Source organism: the organism of the source record quoted next, unplaced genomic scaffold (genome assembly GCF_019419815.1).
Source record: "Pyrus x bretschneideri cultivar Hongxiangsu unplaced genomic scaffold, Pyrus_bretschneideri_v1 Contig127, whole genome shotgun sequence".
Classification (NCBI taxonomy): Eukaryota; Viridiplantae; Streptophyta; class Magnoliopsida; order Rosales; family Rosaceae; genus Pyrus; species Pyrus x bretschneideri.
This window is the reverse complement of record NW_025999421.1, coordinates 390,439-411,371: the sequence shown is the minus strand read 5'-3', so window position 1 is coordinate 411,371 and position 20,933 is coordinate 390,439. Positions and strand designations below refer to the sequence as shown.

The window sequence follows — 20,933 nt, the reverse complement described above, 5'->3', positions numbered from 1 at the left end:
GTGCAAAAGCATCTATTAACATTATAATTCATATCAGCAGGTATCTCCCTAATTCCATATTTCGATTTTTAAGGAAAAGAACAAAAACGTGTTTTTGATATATATTTTTTTCTTTTTAAACGAAAATTTGGGTTATTGAGAGACAAATCAACAATATTCTTAAATTAGACCGTATGGGGAGGTGATAGTTACACTTCACCAAACAAGTCATGCTGTTGTCTCGTCGTATTGGCCTTCAAATCATGTTATTTTGTATTCATGTTTTTTTTTTTTTCTTGAACAAACGATATTCTATACTAAGGGGAGAGGGTGGCCTTAACCTCACAATGTGCTAGCAATAATGTGATTCAAATTCACCTTTTGACGAGAATCGAACTTAAAACCTCTCACTTACAAGTGGAGAGAAATATTACTAAATCATAGTACTATGTTGCGTATTCATGTTAAATACTAGTAAACTCTAATAACTTTGTTAGGGATATTTTTTTTTTTTAATTATTGGAAACTACTTTGTTAGGGTATTTTGTAAACAGCACCAGAACAAAAAATTTCACACCCAAACCTAAATCAGGGCGTGCTGGCCGTCACGTGAGAGTGACGTAACCATGTGCACAATTATGTTAACTTTGTAAAAACTCCAAAACAAAAATAAAATAAAATCTAGGACTAAATAAAATTCCAAAGAAATCATCGACAATACAATTTCTCTCTCTTGGTGGTACCCATTTATTTATGTATATATTCGCCTTTGCTCTCTTCCCAATTCTCTAGAAATATATACAAGCCATTTTTCAACACAAAACCGTTCTTAATTCTTCTCTAAAATACCCAATAAACCTAAAACCTTCATTTTCCTCATCATCTCTTCACAATGGAGGACGAAAATTACATTGAGAATATTCTTTGTTATCGAGAAGAAGAAGATGCAGAAGAAGCACTCTCTCTCTGCGACCTTCCGCTAGACAATATCCATGATCAAGTCAATGAATTCCACGACATGTCCTCCAAGCACCTACACGCTCGTCGTTCTTCCGCTGATCAGTTTTTCGAGTTCTTCAGCGAGTTCAGCACCGACAGCTTCATGTGTCCAGCCGAAGACATCATCGTCTGTGGGAAACTCATACCCTTCAAAGATCACCCAAATGAAGCCCCTCAGACGACCTGTACTAACAATGGTTATCACAAAAAAGATTCATCTTTCCGAAGGAGGTCGGAGTCACTGCCCGGGTTACAAAGCTCGGTGGCAAGATCAAGCAGCACAAAGAATCAGATCATGATGAGAAACAGCAGATCATTGGATTATCAAAAGCTTCACCGGAAATCCTCGGTGGTCTCCCCGACCCCGGCAGAGATGGAGAGGATTTCTTCCGTGAAGAGTGTTGGAAAATACGATAAGAAGTGTGGTAACAAGCCAAAGTGGTTTTTACTCATGTTTGGGATTGTGAGGTTTCAGGCTGAGATGGACCTCAGCGATATCAAGAACCGGCAGATTCGACGAAACCCTTCCACGCTCTTCCACAGTGAAGCCCCTGACAATCGGAGCTCCGGTAAGGGCTCTTGGAAACTGCTCAAGGTATTGAGCTGCAAGGACCATGCAAGTGTTGCTGCAAAGACGCCGCACTGTACACAAGTGTGAGAGGCAATTTCTGATCATGTGCCATGCGTGCACTGTAATATCATGTCCCTAGTCCCCTAACCCATGAATATGATTATATGATTTTAGGTAAATATTCTTTTGTCACATGGTTTGATATAATATGCTAGCAAATTGTCAATTCGAATCACAATTTAAACAAAAAAGTATTGTATCAACGATTCACACTGACAGCTTATTAACTAATGTACTAGACAATGTCACAGGAGAACTTTTTTTATGCTGATTTGATTTGCATGAGGGGCAAAATGGTCACTAAAATTCTGGGTTTGCTTGGAAGTCAGGTTAACGTAGAAGAGCCTTGTCTGACGATGGTGCCCCTCTCACTCTTAGTAATTGAGGATGAAGAGGAGCAGGTTTTGGTTGTTAGGTGGCCACAGGAATATGAAAAGAATGAATATCACGAGAATCCGAATACGTCATTAAATTCTCGTGTTTTTGTTTTTATTTTATTTATTTGTTCATTGTAGTATTAATATTTTTATGATGCTCGTAATTAGCAATTCCAAGCTCATATGTAGATATATATATATATATATATATATATAGGGTATTATACTATAAATATCCACAATGTTAGCTAATCGAATGTTTCCTTTCGGGTACATCTATTAGGCCGACAATATGGTATGACCCAACTTACTTAGCAAGAACATCATGAATCATGGTATATATATCGAAACACTAGTCTTACCAAATGTTTAAAGGCAAGTTGGCCAAGTGCCTACATTTAAGACGTGAAAAAGGTTCTCTCTTCGAGAAAATATGTTCTAATATGTTTTACCAAATATTGTTTGAAATAAGTGTAAGGATCAATAATTTCCGACCCGTACAAAAGACATAACGATCTAGATACTGTCTCGGAAAGAAGCTCGGTGAAATAGACATGTCTGTGAAGATGCATAGAAAATATGTTCTAATATGCCTTACCCAATTTCAGTACTACTGATGTGAACTCGTATCGTTTCGAATATGACCCTTTTTGTATATGCAAGCAATCAATCTAGATAAATGTGTATGCAAAATAATCAAATTCCATATTTTGTCAAAGTGAAAAATCGTATTCATACTTAGCCAAATATAAATTTGATGCATCTACGAAACTTGGTTAAAGAAATCTCACGAATAGAAAATGTTTTTCATATCATTTGAAGGAGCATTCGAATTTGAATGCATAGACGAAAGGGTTCTGTCCTAGACAATCATGTCTACAATATATAAAAATAATGCTTTGAGTTTTTGTATGAGTTTCGCAAAGCGTCTTAAATAAAGGAAAATCCAAGTTATAATTGTTTTAAGCCATATCATAAGTTTCCATTGATCCTACTTATTCTCAATGAATGCTAAATAATTATATTTTAGCATGCGAAGCAAAGGAGGGATTAGTGATCGCACCACCCATGCTATAAATCATTACCCTTGTATTATTGTGTCACCATTACTAATGCCGACCATATAATAGCTTCTTTTTTTCGGGTTTTTTTTTTTGTTGGTTTTTTTGATAAAATTGATATTTTCATGGCTGCATAAACACAGAGTTCGAATAGTTTGTGGGAGAAAGAGAAGCCTTATAAAAAAATAAAAAAAATAAAAAAAAAAGAGTTCTTTCAGCAGCTTTATCAATGAATGCAGAAAACCAAAGTGGTTCCACCTCTATCCATGTATTAAATCCTCCATTACTAATTTCATGTTTTACAATTCATGAGCCACCATATTGCCTTCGCGTTATTGCTACCGGCAAAAAAAAAATTGAATCGATTCTTCAAATCATTCGTCTCCTCTAAAATACTGTCACGTAATAGCTATGCTAAGAGAAATAAGCGCCATTTTAACCAGTTAAAAACTTGGAATAAAAAAAAGTGGGACACTTTAAAATGAGAATATTGTATGAAATGCATTAATGGATGCATGATTATTTTTACTTTAGAAACGAAGGATTGAAAGGACAGATTCATAGACAGCTTCTAGAGTGAAGAAACGACTATATGTAAAAATGCATGACTACTGCTTGTTGAATTAATGAAAATGTTGACTAAAACCTTGATGTCTCAAGTCAACAATACACTTGTACACAATTTTCTTTGCAATTAAAAAAAATAAAAACTAATGAAAAGGGTTTGAAAACTTTAAGTTTTAACGATAATGACAAAATAAATGCTAAAGTGAATAGTACCAGGTTTGACATTTTAGTGTAAAAATATGATTTTTCGTTAAAGTGAATAGTACCACAGGCTTTTCGTTAAAACTCCCTTAAAACAAAGGGCCAACAGTACACTTGTACACAATTTTCTTTGCAATTAAAACAAGGGCTTCGTACTTTTGATTGTTAAGGCCTTGATATTTGACTTATTGAGTGTGTTGACTTTCACACTCTTTTAAGCGTTTTACAAACATTTTTTTATTATTTGGTATCAATTCGTTTGGGCCTTAAATAAAGGTTTGGGCCGAGAGTGGATAACTTGGTTTGGAAAGTCATAGTTCTCATCCCAATAAAGATCTCCCAGGCAAGTGTGCTTTCAGCCCAACAAGGGCTAATTCGACCAAGTCCTTATGAAGGTAGAATTGTGAAAGGATTAAGTTCAAACGTTGCTCGGTCAGTCCTTCATGAACTAAAATTGCATGCATCAAAATGGGCTATGTTTAGATGTGAACCACTCTAGGGAACATAATTCATGCTTAATCAAACGATGATGAATAAAGGGCATAAAAGGACTAGGTTCAAAGTCCTAGTTCAAATAAAAGAAGCTGAGGCTGGATAAGGTTTAGGTTTCAACTAAGGGAATAAAGGGCATAAAAGGACTAGGTTCAAAGTCCTAGTTCAAATAAAAGAAGCTGAGGCTGGATAAGGTTTAGGTTTCAACTAAGGAAGGGATAATTGTGGAATATCCAGATAAATGTCAAGTGGGCACGAAGAGGTTCAGCAACGTGAAAAGGACCTCGAACTCAACACACAACTAAAAACACTCTAGTTGAAAACCTTCACTCTACATGAAACTTGTCTCACATTATCCTAAACCCCCAGTCAAAACATCCTTAGTTTGGATAAGTAAACAGCATAATGTTGACAGCTGGCGACACCTTCAGTTTGGATAAGTAAACAACATTGGCATCATAGAACTAAGTAGCATAGGAGCACCTTCAGTTTGGACAAGTAATGATCGCTACTCCTCACGAATATAGTCGAGGCAGCAGAACCCTAGGGCAAGAGATCATGAACTTTGCAATGAATTAGTTAACCATGTCTTCAGGTTCTACACCCCAAGGCTGAGACGTGTTCCTTCCTCGGCAATAGTCACTCAAGTGTAGAAGTCAATAGCACATTCAACACCACCACACCTATCCTACTCGTCTGACTAAGCTCAGTTGCAAGTTATGCCCGCATTCACAAGAAGGATGTAGTTAGCTCATATTTTGTAATTTTTAGGGTCAGCATTAAATTCAAAGCCTAGTACTTGTGAACCAAGGCTCAACTCAAATCAAAGAGAAAGAGTTGAGATTTCATATACCTTTGTAGATTCATCTTTGCAAAAATAAAGGCTAATCACCCAAGTGAGAGGAATGAGATAAGTGACCAAGGAAGAACAAAATGCTAGCAATGTCTTCCTTGGTGGCCTCCTTGAAGAAAAGAGAGAATAATGTTTTCTCTCTTTTGCCTCATGAAACCCTAATGAGCAATTGGCTTATAATGCCACTTATATAGTCCCACCAATTTGTGATTAAGTGAGAAAGCCTTGGGCTCTCTCACTATGGCCGGCCATACTACAATAGTGGGCCTTTTTGGGCTTTTAGTTCTAATTTGTTACACCATTTTAGAACTATAAGCCTAATACAAAATTACTCGTCTTTAATTAATTAAATTTAGTTAATCTTAACCAAACAATTAGACTATTTAATTATCCTTACTCAACTCCATTAGATTCTTCAATCATTACCTTACACAATGTACGACCCATTAGGTTCCTTTTTATCGAGACAGTGGGCAATTAGAGCTTACTAATTGATTATCAATTGAACCTTACTTTCAATTCTCCCTTTCGTAATTATTCATCTTCAAAGCTTCCACAAATCATGAGTGACATCTAGCATTATGTCCTAGCTATATGAGCTAATCAAAAGAGATTGGATGACCTATTCAGTTTTGGATCACATGTAATACGGCCATTCTCTAAATCAATACTCTTGATCAGATTATTGTTTGGTTGATAGTTTATTTATGTTTACTATCAATGTAATTCTCTTGTCTATATGATTACCTTCAATATGATTTGGTTGACTTCCTAAATCTCATTCATACTCTACCCTGAGATTCTTAATTATATCATAAAGTATTATCCCTCAATAGTTTAAAGCTTACAAATCCCTTGTTATACATTCACATGACCACATGATTAAGTAACTGCTCAACTATGTTGTGGACACCCTCAAGGGCCTAACCATAAGACAACTATGATATTTTAGGTCAAATGACTACTTTAAAATCCAACTATGAGTTCTAATGTGAGATGTGAAATGAGACTTATTGCTTAAGCATATAACATTTAATGAAACAGCTCTAAACAATAATCTATACAGTTAGATTAAACTAGTTTAGTTTAACATGTGACATGTTCGTAAAAGTACCATCTTATGATTAGTTTAAGGCACATTTTTCAACAAGGAACATGATGAGGTTTGGCTGTGTTACATTGTCAAATGTTCAAAGATGTACCCATATAAGGTAACTTGGTGTCTCAAGTCAAACGACTACTTATCATTATCCCAACTACTGAGTTCTCATATGATATGAATATGAGAAATCCTGGTTGACCGTGTTCAATGGTCTCTCTCTATTAAGCACCTACATATTTGCCTTGGTGCCTTTCACACCAATTACTTGAGATCAGTCACTCTCAAGGGGAGAAGACATAGTACGTGATGTGTTACAACACATACCTTAAAATAGATCATATTTTAAATTTTATTCTCGAATGACATGAAATGACCAAAATGCCCTTAGCAGGTGTCTTGAGTAAATATGGACCTATGAACTAAATCTTTATTCTCATATCTTCCTATTTGATTAAAATCATTTTCGTATTCATGAGTGTGACATCCCACATCGCCCAGGGGAGTGATCCTTATAGGTATATTCCCATCTCTACCTAGCACGAGGCCGTTTGGGAGCTCACTAGCTTCGGGTTCCGTAGGAACTCCGAAGTTAAGCGAGAAGGGGGCTAGAGCAATCCCATGATGGGTGACCCACTGGGAAGTTGCTCGTGAGTTCCCAAAAACAAAATCGTTAGGGAATGGTAAGCCCAAAGCGGACAATATTATGCTACGGTGGTGGAGCGGGCCCGGGAAATGGTCCGCCCCGGGCGGGGATGTGACAAATTGGTATCAGAGCCTAACCCTGGCGCGCGTGTGTGCCGACGAGGATGTCGGGCCCCTAAGGGGGGTGGATTGTGACATCCCACATCGCTCAGGGGAGTGATCCTTATATGTATATTCTCATCTCTACCTGGCACGAGGCCTTTTGGGAGCTCACTAGCTTCGGGTTCCGTAGGAACTCCGAAGTTAAGCGAGAAGGGGGCTAGAGCAATCCCATGATGGGTGACCCACTGGGAAGTTGCTCGTGAGTTCCCAAAAACAAAACCGTGAGGGAATGGTAAGCCCAAAGCGGACAATATCGTGCTACGGTGATGGAGCGGGCCCGGGAAGTGGTCCGCCCCGGGCCGGGATGTGACAATGAGTGCATAGGCGAAAGCGAATTCAAATTCGGAGTTACAGGTATTCAATTGAAATTTTTAAATATTGGAGGGAAAATTGTAAATTCCCCGTGGGAAATTATTAAGTGGGTCCAAATTCCCGTTTTGGTTCCCTTCTCTCTCGATTTCATCGAGACACTCTCAGTCATCTTCTCTCTCACTGTACGAAGACTCTCTCTCCCTCTAAAACTCTCATTGTCACTTCCTCCTCCCTCCCACGAGAGAAAATCATCACGACCTTCTTATCTAGCTACAACCCACCCCCAAAACTATAAATCCTTAGTCGAATCCACGTGAATATCACACTAGTGGTCCTGCATGTTCAATCTCATCACGGAAGAAATTCGGAGCATTGAGTTCTCCGACGAAATCTTGTTGCAATCCGACAAAACTAACAATTGATCGAACTCGAGGTTGTTCTCATCTGGTTTCTAGTAAGGAACTCGTACTCTGCATGTTAAAATTCAAGGTGAAAGTGTGGGGTTCTAACCTCTGCAAGTTCTGTGTTCCGTTCCAGAATCCGGCGAGTCCAACAGGCTGAACTTTGATGAGTTCAAGGTTGAGTTCATCCCTAATGTCCAACATCGTACACCTAGGTGATGTCCTCAAACCCTTATGTGTCGAATTTGGGTTGGATTAAAAGTGAAATGTGAGTTTTAATCCCTGTTTTTTACTGTTGTTTTTCCCGACAACGTCTTTGGCTAAATTTTAGTGAAACCAAGGTGAAGTCAGCCCCCAAATGTCGACAGTCAGCCTTTTGGTAAAATTCTAAAACTTTTCTAGGTTGAATTCGAGCGAAATTCAAATGAAATTTGAGGTTCTAACCTCTGTCAAACTCGTATTCTTGCCTCAGTTTTACTGATAAGTAAATCCGGCGAGAACTCTTCGAAGGCCAAAAGGGGGGGGGGGGGGGGTTGGGGTGTCTGTGTTTCTGAATTCTTTGGGAAACTTTGAACTCAAAATATGAAGGATTGGATCCACGACCTCTCTGTCTTGCTTTGCTCAGAAACTAGTGAAGTACTACTAAATAAGTCTCAACGAATCCGAGACTAGTTGTTCAAAAATCTTCCCAAGTTAAAGCTTAGGTAAATTCTAGTCCTCTCTACGTGCTTCTAGTTGTGATTAGCTGAGGATTGAAATTGAAGTTTAGGATTCTAATCTCTGTTTATACTATGTGTTCTTGTCCCAGTTCTTCCCACAAGAGTCTCTTGTGAGACGTCGGTGAATCCAAGATGAAATCCACCCTATATTGTAAGAACTTGATGTTTGGGTTCCTAAACATTTACATGAAATTTTTTTGTAATCTGGGTGAAAGTTGCGCTAAACCAAGGTTGTCTAAAATGTTAGAAATTGGTTAAAGTAATTAATATTTTATAGGTGCAATTATAAGATGTACAAACATGGTTAAGGGCACCTATGGTTGAATATGCTCCCATTATCGGTGAGTGGATCCCTTCTAAAACTACACTTTGCTTTCGATTAAACATTTTTTATAAATGATTTATGTACCTAGTTTTAGCATAAGCTTAAATGGATTTTATAAGATGAATTTAAATGTTTGTGCTAGTCTCAGATGAGCCTTAATTACTTATGGTTGAATGACCATATAGTTAATTAGTCTATGTTAGTGATTTATTTTCACAACATGGTCACTTATATATTTTGTATACCTATCTTCGACCGTAGATTATTTGCAGTTGTTATATTTCTAGCAGATGCTAGGAATAATGTTATTACCGATAGAGAATTTAGCTAGCAGAGGCTAGTATATCTTGCTTGCTATACTTATGCTAGTGGACGCTAGTATGATTGATTGAGTAATAGTATAATTGATTGAACGTTTCGATTATTGAAATTGATGTGATTTCATTTACTATTATGGTAGTAAATACTATTATGTAGTTTTACAATAATATATATATATATATATATATATATATATATATATCTTGCTTGCTATACTTATGCTAGTGGACGCTAGTATGATTGATTGAGTAACAATATGATTTCTGAACGATTGATTGAGTAACAGTATGATTGATTGAATGTTTCTATTATTGAAATTGATGTGATTTCATTTACTATTATGGTAGTAAATACTATTATGTAGTTTTACAACTATATATATATATATATATATATATATATATATATTTTTTTTTACAAAATAGGGGTTGCTGAAAATGATTTTGACTTGATAACTAAATACGATCCACTCACACTTTGTTTTGCACACCCTTAGTTTAAACTCTGTTATATCTTTATCGAGTTATAATCAATTGTATGAATTTACTTTTGACTATAAACGACGCAACGCAATACTTTTGTGGTTTACTGTTATATGCACTATTGTTATGCTCTGATGATGTGATACCAATTAAAAAATGGAACTTAGTTCTAGAATGTGTCCCCAAGTGGGGAGGTTGTGTAGGGTGTCATGCTTCGATCCCGACATGCGTCCAAGATTGAATTGTGACGGTCCAAATACCCGTATCTCAACATACCCTGCCTCTGAGATATGGCAAATCACAACTAGAGAATCGAATAGTATAGTAATTTTTCGTATACTTTATGGCTGCATCTAACCTCCTCGTTAGACTGCCTACGTACCCTCATTAGGGATCAAGTCATTCGTAGTTCGTCAATTCACTACACTAGAATATTCATCACATAAATCGCTATATCTCAATAATATACTACAATGCATATCATGCAATATTTCAAAGAACAAACAACGAAGCACAATCATATTCTCTAACCATATTGATCAACAAATCTACTCATAGTGCCCACAGTCACAATCAACAAAATTCTACATTCACATCATCAATAAAATACAATACACCAAAATGCAGGGCTAGTGCGACACAGTTCGACCGAAGCCTACAACTCAGAAGCTGAACTCGAATCCAAGTAACCAACAAGTCAAATGATGTAATTTCGGATCACTCAAAGAAATCCATCAACATCAGGTTTCAGACCATTCAACGGAACTAAAACACCAAGTAGGAGGAATTCCGGACCATCACTCAAGGGAATCCAAACCAGGATACGATTCCGGAACATTACTCAACGGAATCGTGGAGTGGAGTATAAGGGATTCCAGACCATCACTCAACGGAATCCAAACCAGGATACGATTTCGGACCATCACTCAACAGAATTGCGGAGTGGAGTAGAAGGGATTCCAGACCATCATTCAACGGAATCCAAACCAGGATACGATTCCGGATCATCACTCAACGGAATCGCGGAGTAGAGTAGGAGGGATTTCTGACTATCACTTAACGGAATCACGGAGTGGAGTGGGAGGGATTCTAGACCATCACTCAACAAAATCCAAACCAAGATACAATTCCAGACCATCACTCAACGGAATCGCGAAGTACAATGCATAACAACCAATCAATGAAACAAGACATGAATCAAGTTACTCAAGTTATAAAAGCTCAACGAAACAAGAAATGAAATAATGAAACGAGGGGTGAAACATGTTTCGAAGCAACAAACCCCATGACAATGGGTTAACGGTCCGCCACTAGCCTCACCTTTCATCACATCAAGCCAATCATACAAAACAAACCATATTTCCCATATGCACGTCAAATCCCACTTCATAAAACTATATCGATGGCTAAATATAAAAATTAACAATTTATAGGAAACATAATTATAAAACCATTTCATATTAACATATATTAAAGTCACTCACATTTCATCATATCATACCATCTATGCAAATCAACCACCTTTCAAATATACACATCAAATCACATATCATAAGTCACTCAAGTCACTTAAGTCTCCCTTAGTACTAATTTTAGTATTTAGAACGTTTCGAGACATGTTGACCAAAAGTCAACTCTCGGTCAAAGGTAGGGTCCACAATTCTACATAATTTGACCCGGAAGATCCACACATTGGATTTTGGATCCATAACTTTCTAAAGTCCACATTATACTTCTAAAACAATGATGTGAAAATTAACTTGACACACAAATTAAACCCTATTTGTGACAATTGTAGTATTTATGCAAATAGGGATCGTTCTAGACCGGGGATTAACTAGGGATGCTAATCAACACAAATAAGACTCAAAAATACTAAACTAGACTCTATAGACTCAAAACTAACTTAAAACACTCAAAACAGCAACACACAATCAAAAAGACTCAATTTTAGACCTAACAAGTGATTTTGACAAAAATAAAACGTAACTTGACTCAAAAGACTAAAAGAAAACAGATTTTTACTCAAATAACAGGACTAAATGAAAGGGGGATTGTTTTTGATGAATTTAAAACTTAAAACAGAAACTTTGCATAAAACACTTTGTAAAAACGAATTTGGGTGAATTAAATGGGTGAAAGGCTAGTTAGAGAGTCCTTCTCCACACATGACATATGCATACAAACCAATTTCCAGTTATTATTCTTTTAGACTATGACTGACAATGCCCCAAATTAACCGTGATAGCACAAATTAACTTTCAGATTTTCCTTAATTCATTGAATTGGATGGGATACGCATCACAACCAAAGTATCCTTCTCAAGTTCCCTAACTATGAAAAGCATGATAGAAAATCATATCAAAGGTCATTAAGTTCTTTGAAAACCATAAGCATTGACAAGGCATTCGTAACTATGAAAAGCATGATACTCATACCAAGGATTTACTTAACACAATCATGACTAGTGACTTCCACTACTTGTGAATATAAGTTCATAACGATTAGGTAAAACTCCCTTATACTCTAGCATCAAATTCATGCATGAAAATTAAGTGTCGACCCCCAATCAACATACATAAACAAGTTTTGATAACTTCAGATAAGCAAATCACATTCAAGGCTTAAGAAACAATAACTGGATGTCATCAATTCATATAAAACATATAATCATGGCTTCGAATTTACCTCTAACTAAAAAGAAATTAGTTCCACATGTTCATCATAATTGAAAACCAAATTAACATAAACATTGAACTAAAGCTAAGGATAGAAAGAACCAAGAAATGCTCCACACTCCAGTGGCATGCACGACACTCCCTTGGATGGCAGATTGCACAAGTCTTCTTCTCCTTCCTTCCTTGCTTGCGGCACTAGGGTGATGTGGTGTGAATTATGGTGTTTGATGGCTGAATGTATGTATGAATGAATAAGTGAATGGATGGATATATTTTCTGCGGCATAAGCATGTATATATATATATATATATGTGTGTGTTACACGGCTTAAACCCTAGGGAAATCAGATTAGGGTGTGGTAGAAATCAGGTGGGAAAAGGTTTGCACAATCCTAGGGGAAAAAGACTAGGGTTCCCCGGCAAAGACCAAGGAAGAAAGCGAAAAGGATTGTAGGTTCTAGAGCTTCTAAAAGAGGGAGAGGCGCCACCTTTCTAGGGATTCTAGAAACAATGTGTTTTGTGGCAGAAATTGGACTTCTAGAAGGGATAAAGGGTGTGGCATTAGGAATAGATAGGGTGTTCTAGAACCATATATCTAGGTGTTTTAATGTGAAATTAAGTCCTCTTTGCAGCTAGAATTAAGGTGCAACAAGATTAGGTTAGGATAAGATAAGATAAGGTTAGATAAGATAGGATTGGATAGGATAAGGTTAGATAATGTTCCTTATTTCTTGCTCTTTCCTTATTGATGCGAAAATAGTTAAGCACACAAATTAAACCCTCTTTTTATCAATTGTAGTATAGGTGCAAGTAGGGATCGTTCTGGACCGGGGATTAGGAGGGATTGTTAACCACTTGGATTTGACTCAAAAACGTAAAATAACAATATGAAACACTATACTAGACTCAAAGAATGCAAAACTAAACTTTAACACACTAAGACAAACCAAAAGACTCAAAACAACACAAACACACTCAAATCTGCCTAAAAACCACTTTCTGGGCAGATTTGAGCACAAACACAAATTTGGACGAAATTAAGTAATAACTTGACTCAAGAAAGTAAAAACACAATATAAAACACTAAACTAACTCAAAGAATGTAAAACTAAACACTTAAAACATTAAAACAAACCAAAAGACTCAAACATCACCCAAAACACTCAAAACTGCCTTAAAATCACTTTCTGGGCAGTTTTGAGCACTTTGGTGAATTTGGACGAAATTGGGAAATAAAATGAATCAAAACACTTTAAAACATAAACTAAACATATTCTAAACACTAAAGAACAAGAAAGTAAAGGGGGGTTTTAAATTGACTAGAATTGAAATAACAAAACAAGTTAATAAACTAAACAGATTGTAAAACGAATTTGATGGAATGGATGATAGAATGGCTAAGGGATTCATCTCCATACATGTTATACTTGCATAATAAAATGATTTCCAATTGCATTTCAATAAACCATGAAACTCAACACCCCGGGTTAACCGTGATGCACTAATTAACCTTCAAATCTTCCTAACGTTATTGAATTGGATGGGTTAGCGCATACAACAATTCAAAACATTCCCCACAAGTCCTCAACATGAATGCATAGAAGAGATACAAGCAAGAATCATTACGCTCTATGAAAATTATAAGTGTTGACGAGGCATTCGTTACTATGGATTGCATGAAACTTATGCCAAGAATTTGTTTAACGCGATTGTTTATAAGCAACCTCCACTACTTGTGAATATAAGTTCATAACGATTAGGTGAAACTTACTTATATTCTAGCGTCATATTCATGCATGAAAATTAAGCGCGCATTCTCAATAAACATACATAAATAAGTTATCAATCAAACGGTTAAACAAATTGAATCCACAACTTATGAAACGCAATTAGAAGTATTCAAATCAAAATGCAAGCATAAACATATATTCGAATCACCCCCTAACCAAAGGGGGGTTTAGTTCCTCATGGTACAAAACAAAGAGAATCAAAGAAACACCTAAACATTCCAACAACTCAAACTTGAATTGTATGAACGTTTAGGCCCTCTTATCTTCCATTCCTCATTCGTACAAAACAAAGAGCATTGAAATTAAACATTGAAATCAAAGAAACACCTAAACATTCCAACAACTCAAACTTGAATTGTATGAACGTTTAGGCACTCTTCTCTTCCTCTTCGTTGTAGCACAAGGTCTAGGGATAGTTTGATGGTGTGAATGGTTTGGGGAGTGGTGGAGGAATGGAAGAGGAGTGGTGGAATATGGAAGGATGGTGTTTGGATTGTAAGGGAGAGCACGGCACAAGGGAGTTTTATGGTCTACATTTCTGCAATGGATGAGTGTTTATGAATGGAATGGATGGACTTGTGAAGGGCACGGCCCCAAGGGACCAATTTCTGTTGTGAAATGAATTGTGTATGCAATGGATGCTTATTTATAGGTGAAATGGGGGGAACATGACAGCTAGGAGGGAATGTGGCTGCATGTTTGAATGATTAAAGGATGCATGTGGGTTGGAATTGCATGTGCAATGAATATGTGGCTGCATGTGCAAGGGGACAATCTGAAAATGCATGTGAAAGCATGTGTTGGCTGCAATGATGAAATGGATGGGAGTGCATGTGGCTTAATTAATTAAAGGGAGTGCATGTGCAATGTTTTAAAGGATGGAATGCATGTGAATATGATGGAAATCTGATGGGAGATGGAATGGGATGTTTTGCATGTGAATTAAAGAGTAAATGCATGTGAATTAAAGAGTGAATGCATGTGCAATGACAGCTAGGTTGAATATGCATGTGGAATGGCTGATTTATTTGAAGATGCATGTGCAATGAAGTGGAATGACAGCTAGGTTATGATGATGAATGCATGTGGCTGATTTAATTGAATAGGAAAGCATGTGGATTTAATGGTTTAAAGGGTGAATGCATGTGGATGCATGTGTTGATGAATGGGATTAGGAAAGGTTTAAATGTCCTAAAACTAAAGGGAACAAGGTTCCAACACTTTGGTCTTCAATTAGGTCTTCAATTTCGTCCAACACTTTGGCTCCAAGCATAAGCTATCCATCCTTAGTCCAAAAGTGCTCCAAAAGTCTCCAAAATGCATCTTTTTGCTCCTTTAGCCCTTTGGACCTACAAACACACGAAAATAGCTTAAAGTACTAAAATAACTAAAGAAACATAACGTAAATGCACGAGAACAAGCCATTTAAGTCGCATGAATATGCTCCTATCAAATACCCCCACACTTATCTTTTGCTAGTCCTCGAGCAAAACAAAACAAAAGAAACCAAAAACAAAACAAAACGAACAAAACACAACCTATACCTTCCAACAATCGTCTCAGGGATTTCCAATGCACATGACAAGTTAAAAATCATTATTCCCACAGATTTTAGCCATCTTTACACTTAAGTACATTTTTAATCATAGTCACCACATACTAGTTCACAATTAAGCATTTAAAACCATGTTTTGAATGTAGTAACATGCCTTAGAGAATTCCCTCAATTCCTTACTAGATGTACTCTCGTTTTTCACACAGATTTTCTAACTTCACACCCTACACTAGTTATATGTGAGAAGATTGATGTAAACATGAAAACGAACACTCACATATATGTATCATAAAGAGAGCAATTTCTGGAGTTAATAAGCATGTTTAGGTATGATCTCATGAATGGAATGCTACTACTTAGAAGCGAGAACCAGTGACACCATAAGCTTATACCAAGTTCAAACTCCACAAATTGAAACACATAACAATCAAGATAGAAGTCAAAGGGTTGTAACGAGGCTAGGCTATTGGCTAACAATGAAAGGTGAAGGATAAGCAAACATTCTTAAAGCAATAGTGAGCAAAGTATTGAATTAGGTACTTAGAATTCCCTTTAGAACGCAGAAGTCAACTTTGAACACCCAAGGGGAAGTCACAAAACTTAGGGCCATATTCAACTTTTTGGGCCCTTTCTTCAACAATCACACTTGTGAGTCCATTCTCACTTATTTTCACTCTTTTTCTTTCTTTTCTTCTTCTTTTTCTCACATTTTTTTTTTCTTTTTCCCGTGCCTCCTTTAAGATTTAGGCACATACATACACACAAAAATCCCTTCCCCCACACTTATTTTCTGCAACATATTAATCAAAAGGAATTCATTATCCGCCATGCTTACTATGCTTCAAGAACAAGGGTACGGATGGTCCTAATCTAGGCTAGGTGAGGATGATATGGGTTAACAAAGAACATGGGCTAAACAAGGCTCAACGGGGTTAAAACTTACAACATATACGAAATATGGGAAGTAAGGCTATTTGGCTATGGTGGCAACTACACAACTTCATCTTGATATATGTTATGCAATTCAATGTCATGCTTTGAATGAAACGGATATAAGTTCTAGCATTTAGTTCTATCATGATACAATTGCATTCTAAGTAGCAACCAAGCAAGGATAATGAGATCATGCAACAACTTTAGAAAACAAAGAATCACAGAAAATAACTCTCCAAAGAAAGTAATGGCTCGAGTCTCACAGGGATGTAGCGTTATTATGAGTTTCTTCCTTCAAGCATGTTACAGAAACGAATTTTTCTTTTATGATTGCATGTGAAGTCATACATTATAACCATAACCAAGCATATACCAAGAGTAAATCAAACTTTCATCCATGTTTATAACTCTCTTTAACAGTCATGCAATTACAAACCAAATCCTTATCATTGTGTTGGAAGGTACCCTAAGACACAAACACACAAAAACGACTCAAAACACTCTTTTTAGGCTTTTCGAAACATGTTTTTCAAATTTTTATGTGATTTTCGGAGTTATAAAACAAAACATACTAAAACACTCTAAAACAACTTAAAAACACCTTAAAACAGCAAGGAACAACATTTGAAGTTATGGGTGATAAAATCCCACGAATTTGCATCAAAACACTTTAGTTACCCCGATCCCTACTTGCACCTATACTACAATTGATAAAAAGAGGGTTTAATTTGTGTGCTTAACTATTTTCGCATCAAATTTTGGCGCCGTTGCCGGGGATTAGGAGGGATTGTTAACCACTTGGATTTGACTCAAAAACGTAAAATAACAATATGAAACACTATACTAGACTCAAAGAATGCAAAACTAAACTTTAACACACTAAGACAAACCAAAAGACTCAAAACAACACAAACACACTCAAATCTGCCTAAAAACCACTTTCTGGGCAGATTTGAGCACAAACACAAATTTGGACGAAATTAAGTAATAACTTGACTCAAGAAAGTAAAAACACAATATAAAACACTAAACTAACTCAAAGAATGTAAAACTAAACACTTAAAACATTAAAACAAACCAAAAGACTCAAACATCACCCAAAACACTCAAAACTGCCTTAAAATCACTTTCTGGGCAGTTTTGAGCACTTTGGTGAATTTGGACGAAATTGGGAAATAAAATGAATCAAAACACTTTAAAACATAAACTAAACATATTCTAAACACTAAAGAACAAGAAAGTAAAGGGGGGTTTTAAATTGACTAGAATTGAAATAACAAAACAAGTTAATAAACTAAACAGATTGTAAAACGAATTTGATGGAATGGATGATAGAATGGCTAAGGGATTCATCTCCATACATGTTATACTTGCATAATAAAATGATTTCCAATTGCATTTCAATAAACCATGAAACTCAACACCCCGGGTTAACCGTGATGCACTAATTAACCTTCAAATCTTCCTAACGTTATTGAATTGGATGGGTTAGCGCATACAACAATTCAAAACATTCCCCACAAGTCCTCAACATGAATGCATAGAAGAGATACAAGCAAGAATCATTACGCTCTATGAAAATTATAAGTGTTGACGAGGCATTCGTTACTATGGATTGCATGAAACTTATGCCAAGAATTTGTTTAACGCGATTGTTTATAAGCAACCTCCACTACTTGTGAATATAAGTTCATAACGATTAGGTGAAACTTACTTATATTCTAGCGTCATATTCATGCATGAAAATTAAGCGCGCATTCTCAATAAACATACATAAATAAGTTATCAATCAAACGGTTAAACAAATTGAATCCACAACTTATGAAACGCAATTAGAAGTATTCAAATCAAAATGCAAGCATAAACATATATTCGAATCACCCCCTAACCAAAGGGGGGTTTAGTTCCTCATGGTACAAAACAAAGAGAATCAAAGAAACACCTAAACATTCCAACAACTCAAACTTGAATTGTATGAACGTTTAGGCCCTCTTATCTTCCATTCCTCATTCGTACAAAACAAAGAGCATTGAAATTAAACATTGAAATCAAAGAAACACCTAAACATTCCAACAACTCAAACTTGAATTGTATGAACGTTTAGGCACTCTTCTCTTCCTCTTCGTTGTAGCACAAGGTCTAGGGATAGTTTGATGGTGTGAATGGTTTGGGGAGTGGTGGAGGAATGGAAGAGGAGTGGTGGAATATGGAAGGATGGTGTTTGGACTGTAAGGGAGAGCACGGCACAAGGGAGTTTTATGGTCTACATTTCTGCAATGGATGAGTGTTTATGAATGGAATGGATGGACTTGTGAAGGGCACGGCCCCAAGGGACCAATTTCTGTTGTGAAATGAATTGTGTATGCAATGGATGCTTATTTATAGGTGAAATGGGGGGAACATGACAGCTAGGAGGGAATGTGGCTGCATGTTTGAATGATTAAAGGATGCATGTGGGTTGGAATTGCATGTGCAATGAATATGTGGCTGCATGTGCAAGGGGACAATCTGAAAATGCATGTGAAAGCATGTGTTGGCTGCAATGATGAAATGGATGGGAGTGCATGTGGCTTAATTAATTAAAGGGAGTGCATGTGCAATGTTTTAAAGGATGGAATGCATGTGAATATGATGGAAATCTGATGGGAGATGGAATGGGATGTTTTGCATGTGAATTAAAGAGTAAATGCATGTGAATTAAAGAGTGAATGCATGTGCAATGACAGCTAGGTTGAATATGCATGTGGAATGGCTGATTTATTTGAAGATGCATGTGCAATGAAGTGGAATGACAGCTAGGTTATGATGATGAATGCATGTGGCTGATTTAATTGAATAGGAAAGCATGTGGATTTAATGGTTTAAAGGGTGAATGCATGTGGATGCATGTGTTGATGAATGGGATTAGGAAAGGTTTAAATGTCCTAAAACTAAAGGGAACAAGGTTCCAACACTTTGGTCTTCAATTAGGTCTTCAATTTCGTCCAACACTTTGGCTCCAAGCATAAGCTATCCATCCTTAGTCCAAAAGTGCTCCAAAAGTCTCCAAAATGCATCTTTTTGCTCCTTTAGCCCTTTGGACCTACAAACACACGAAAATAGCTTAAAGTACTAAAATAACTAAAGAAACATAACGTAAATGCACGAGAACAAGCCATTTAAGTCGCATGAATATGCTCCTATCACTTATCTTCTTTGTCTTTGAACTTGTTTCTCCTCATTTGTAGCATGTTCTTAGCAACTCTTGACTTCAATTTTGTCCATCCATCTTGCTCCATAGGCAAGCTATCCATTCGATGCCCAAAACTGCTCCAAATGGCTCCAAAATGCACTTTCTTGCTACTTTAGCCATTTGGACCTACAAACAAACGAAAATAGCTCAAAATAATAAAATAACTATGAACTAACAACATAAATGTAAGAAAACAAGCTAACTAAGTCCCCTAAATATGCTCCTGTCAAACAACCTACTTAAATTCCATCATGATCTGACGGTCGAATCTTCACTAATTACAAATTCAAGTGGCAGCCAACGTTTGATTTTACAAAATTAGAAATTCAATTTAGGAAGATCTATATATTGGATCTCCGATCTGTAAGCTTCTATGGTCCTCAAATATTATGTATTATAAGGTATTAAAGTTCGGTAACGATCCAACGGTCGGATCATCGATATTTTAATCAAGTAATGAAATTAGGTTCAAACGATCAATCCACGTCATACAAATATCAAATACAAAATCAGGACATCTAATTGAATTTAGAAAGGCATCATCGGCTTACTGGCCATGCACCGCCACACCCGCCGCCGCGGGTGGCGGTTTCCAGCGAACGGAAACCCAATTTTCCGACTAACTCCAAAAATTACCAAATTTAACAAAAATGTAGATCTTAATGAGTAGAGCAAGTTTCATACCTATGGCCAAGTCCAATTTGGCCAGAAAAAGCCCCAAATTCCCTCAAACCCACCAGAAACCCTAATATGGGTGTTCTTCGATTCGACTTCCTCGATGTTCCAACGCCTCTACAACTGTGACAACCCGTCCCAAATTTTATTATTTTATAAATTTTATAATGTGAATTTACAAAATTTTATTACTTTGATGGACCAACATGTTGTGAGACGTGCTAAATTTTATTATCTTCTTTCATGGACCAACGTGTTGTGAGACGTACTAAATATTCTTTTAGTATATTCCTGAAGTACTCGACGATATGAACGAGTAAGCTCGACGATATGAACGAGTAAGCACAAGCAGAAGTGAATTTGGAATTAAGAACCGAAAGTATTTTGAAAAAAATAACTATTCTATTTTTATTATTTTAATATATGCTAAAAGGAGGACATAAGG

The 20,933-nt window shown here is 36.5% G+C and overlaps 1 protein-coding gene across 1 annotated transcript; it reads left to right on the top strand.

Annotated features, from left to right (window-relative positions):
- The first annotated feature begins 871 nt into the window (after window positions 1-871).
- LOC125474658 lies at window positions 872-1,636 on the top strand. The gene has a single exon (XM_048578615.1). The coding sequence runs from the start codon at window positions 872-874 to the stop codon at window positions 1,634-1,636; it is 765 nt and encodes a 254-aa protein (XP_048434572.1).
- The last annotated feature ends 19,297 nt before the right edge of the window (window positions 1,637-20,933 follow it).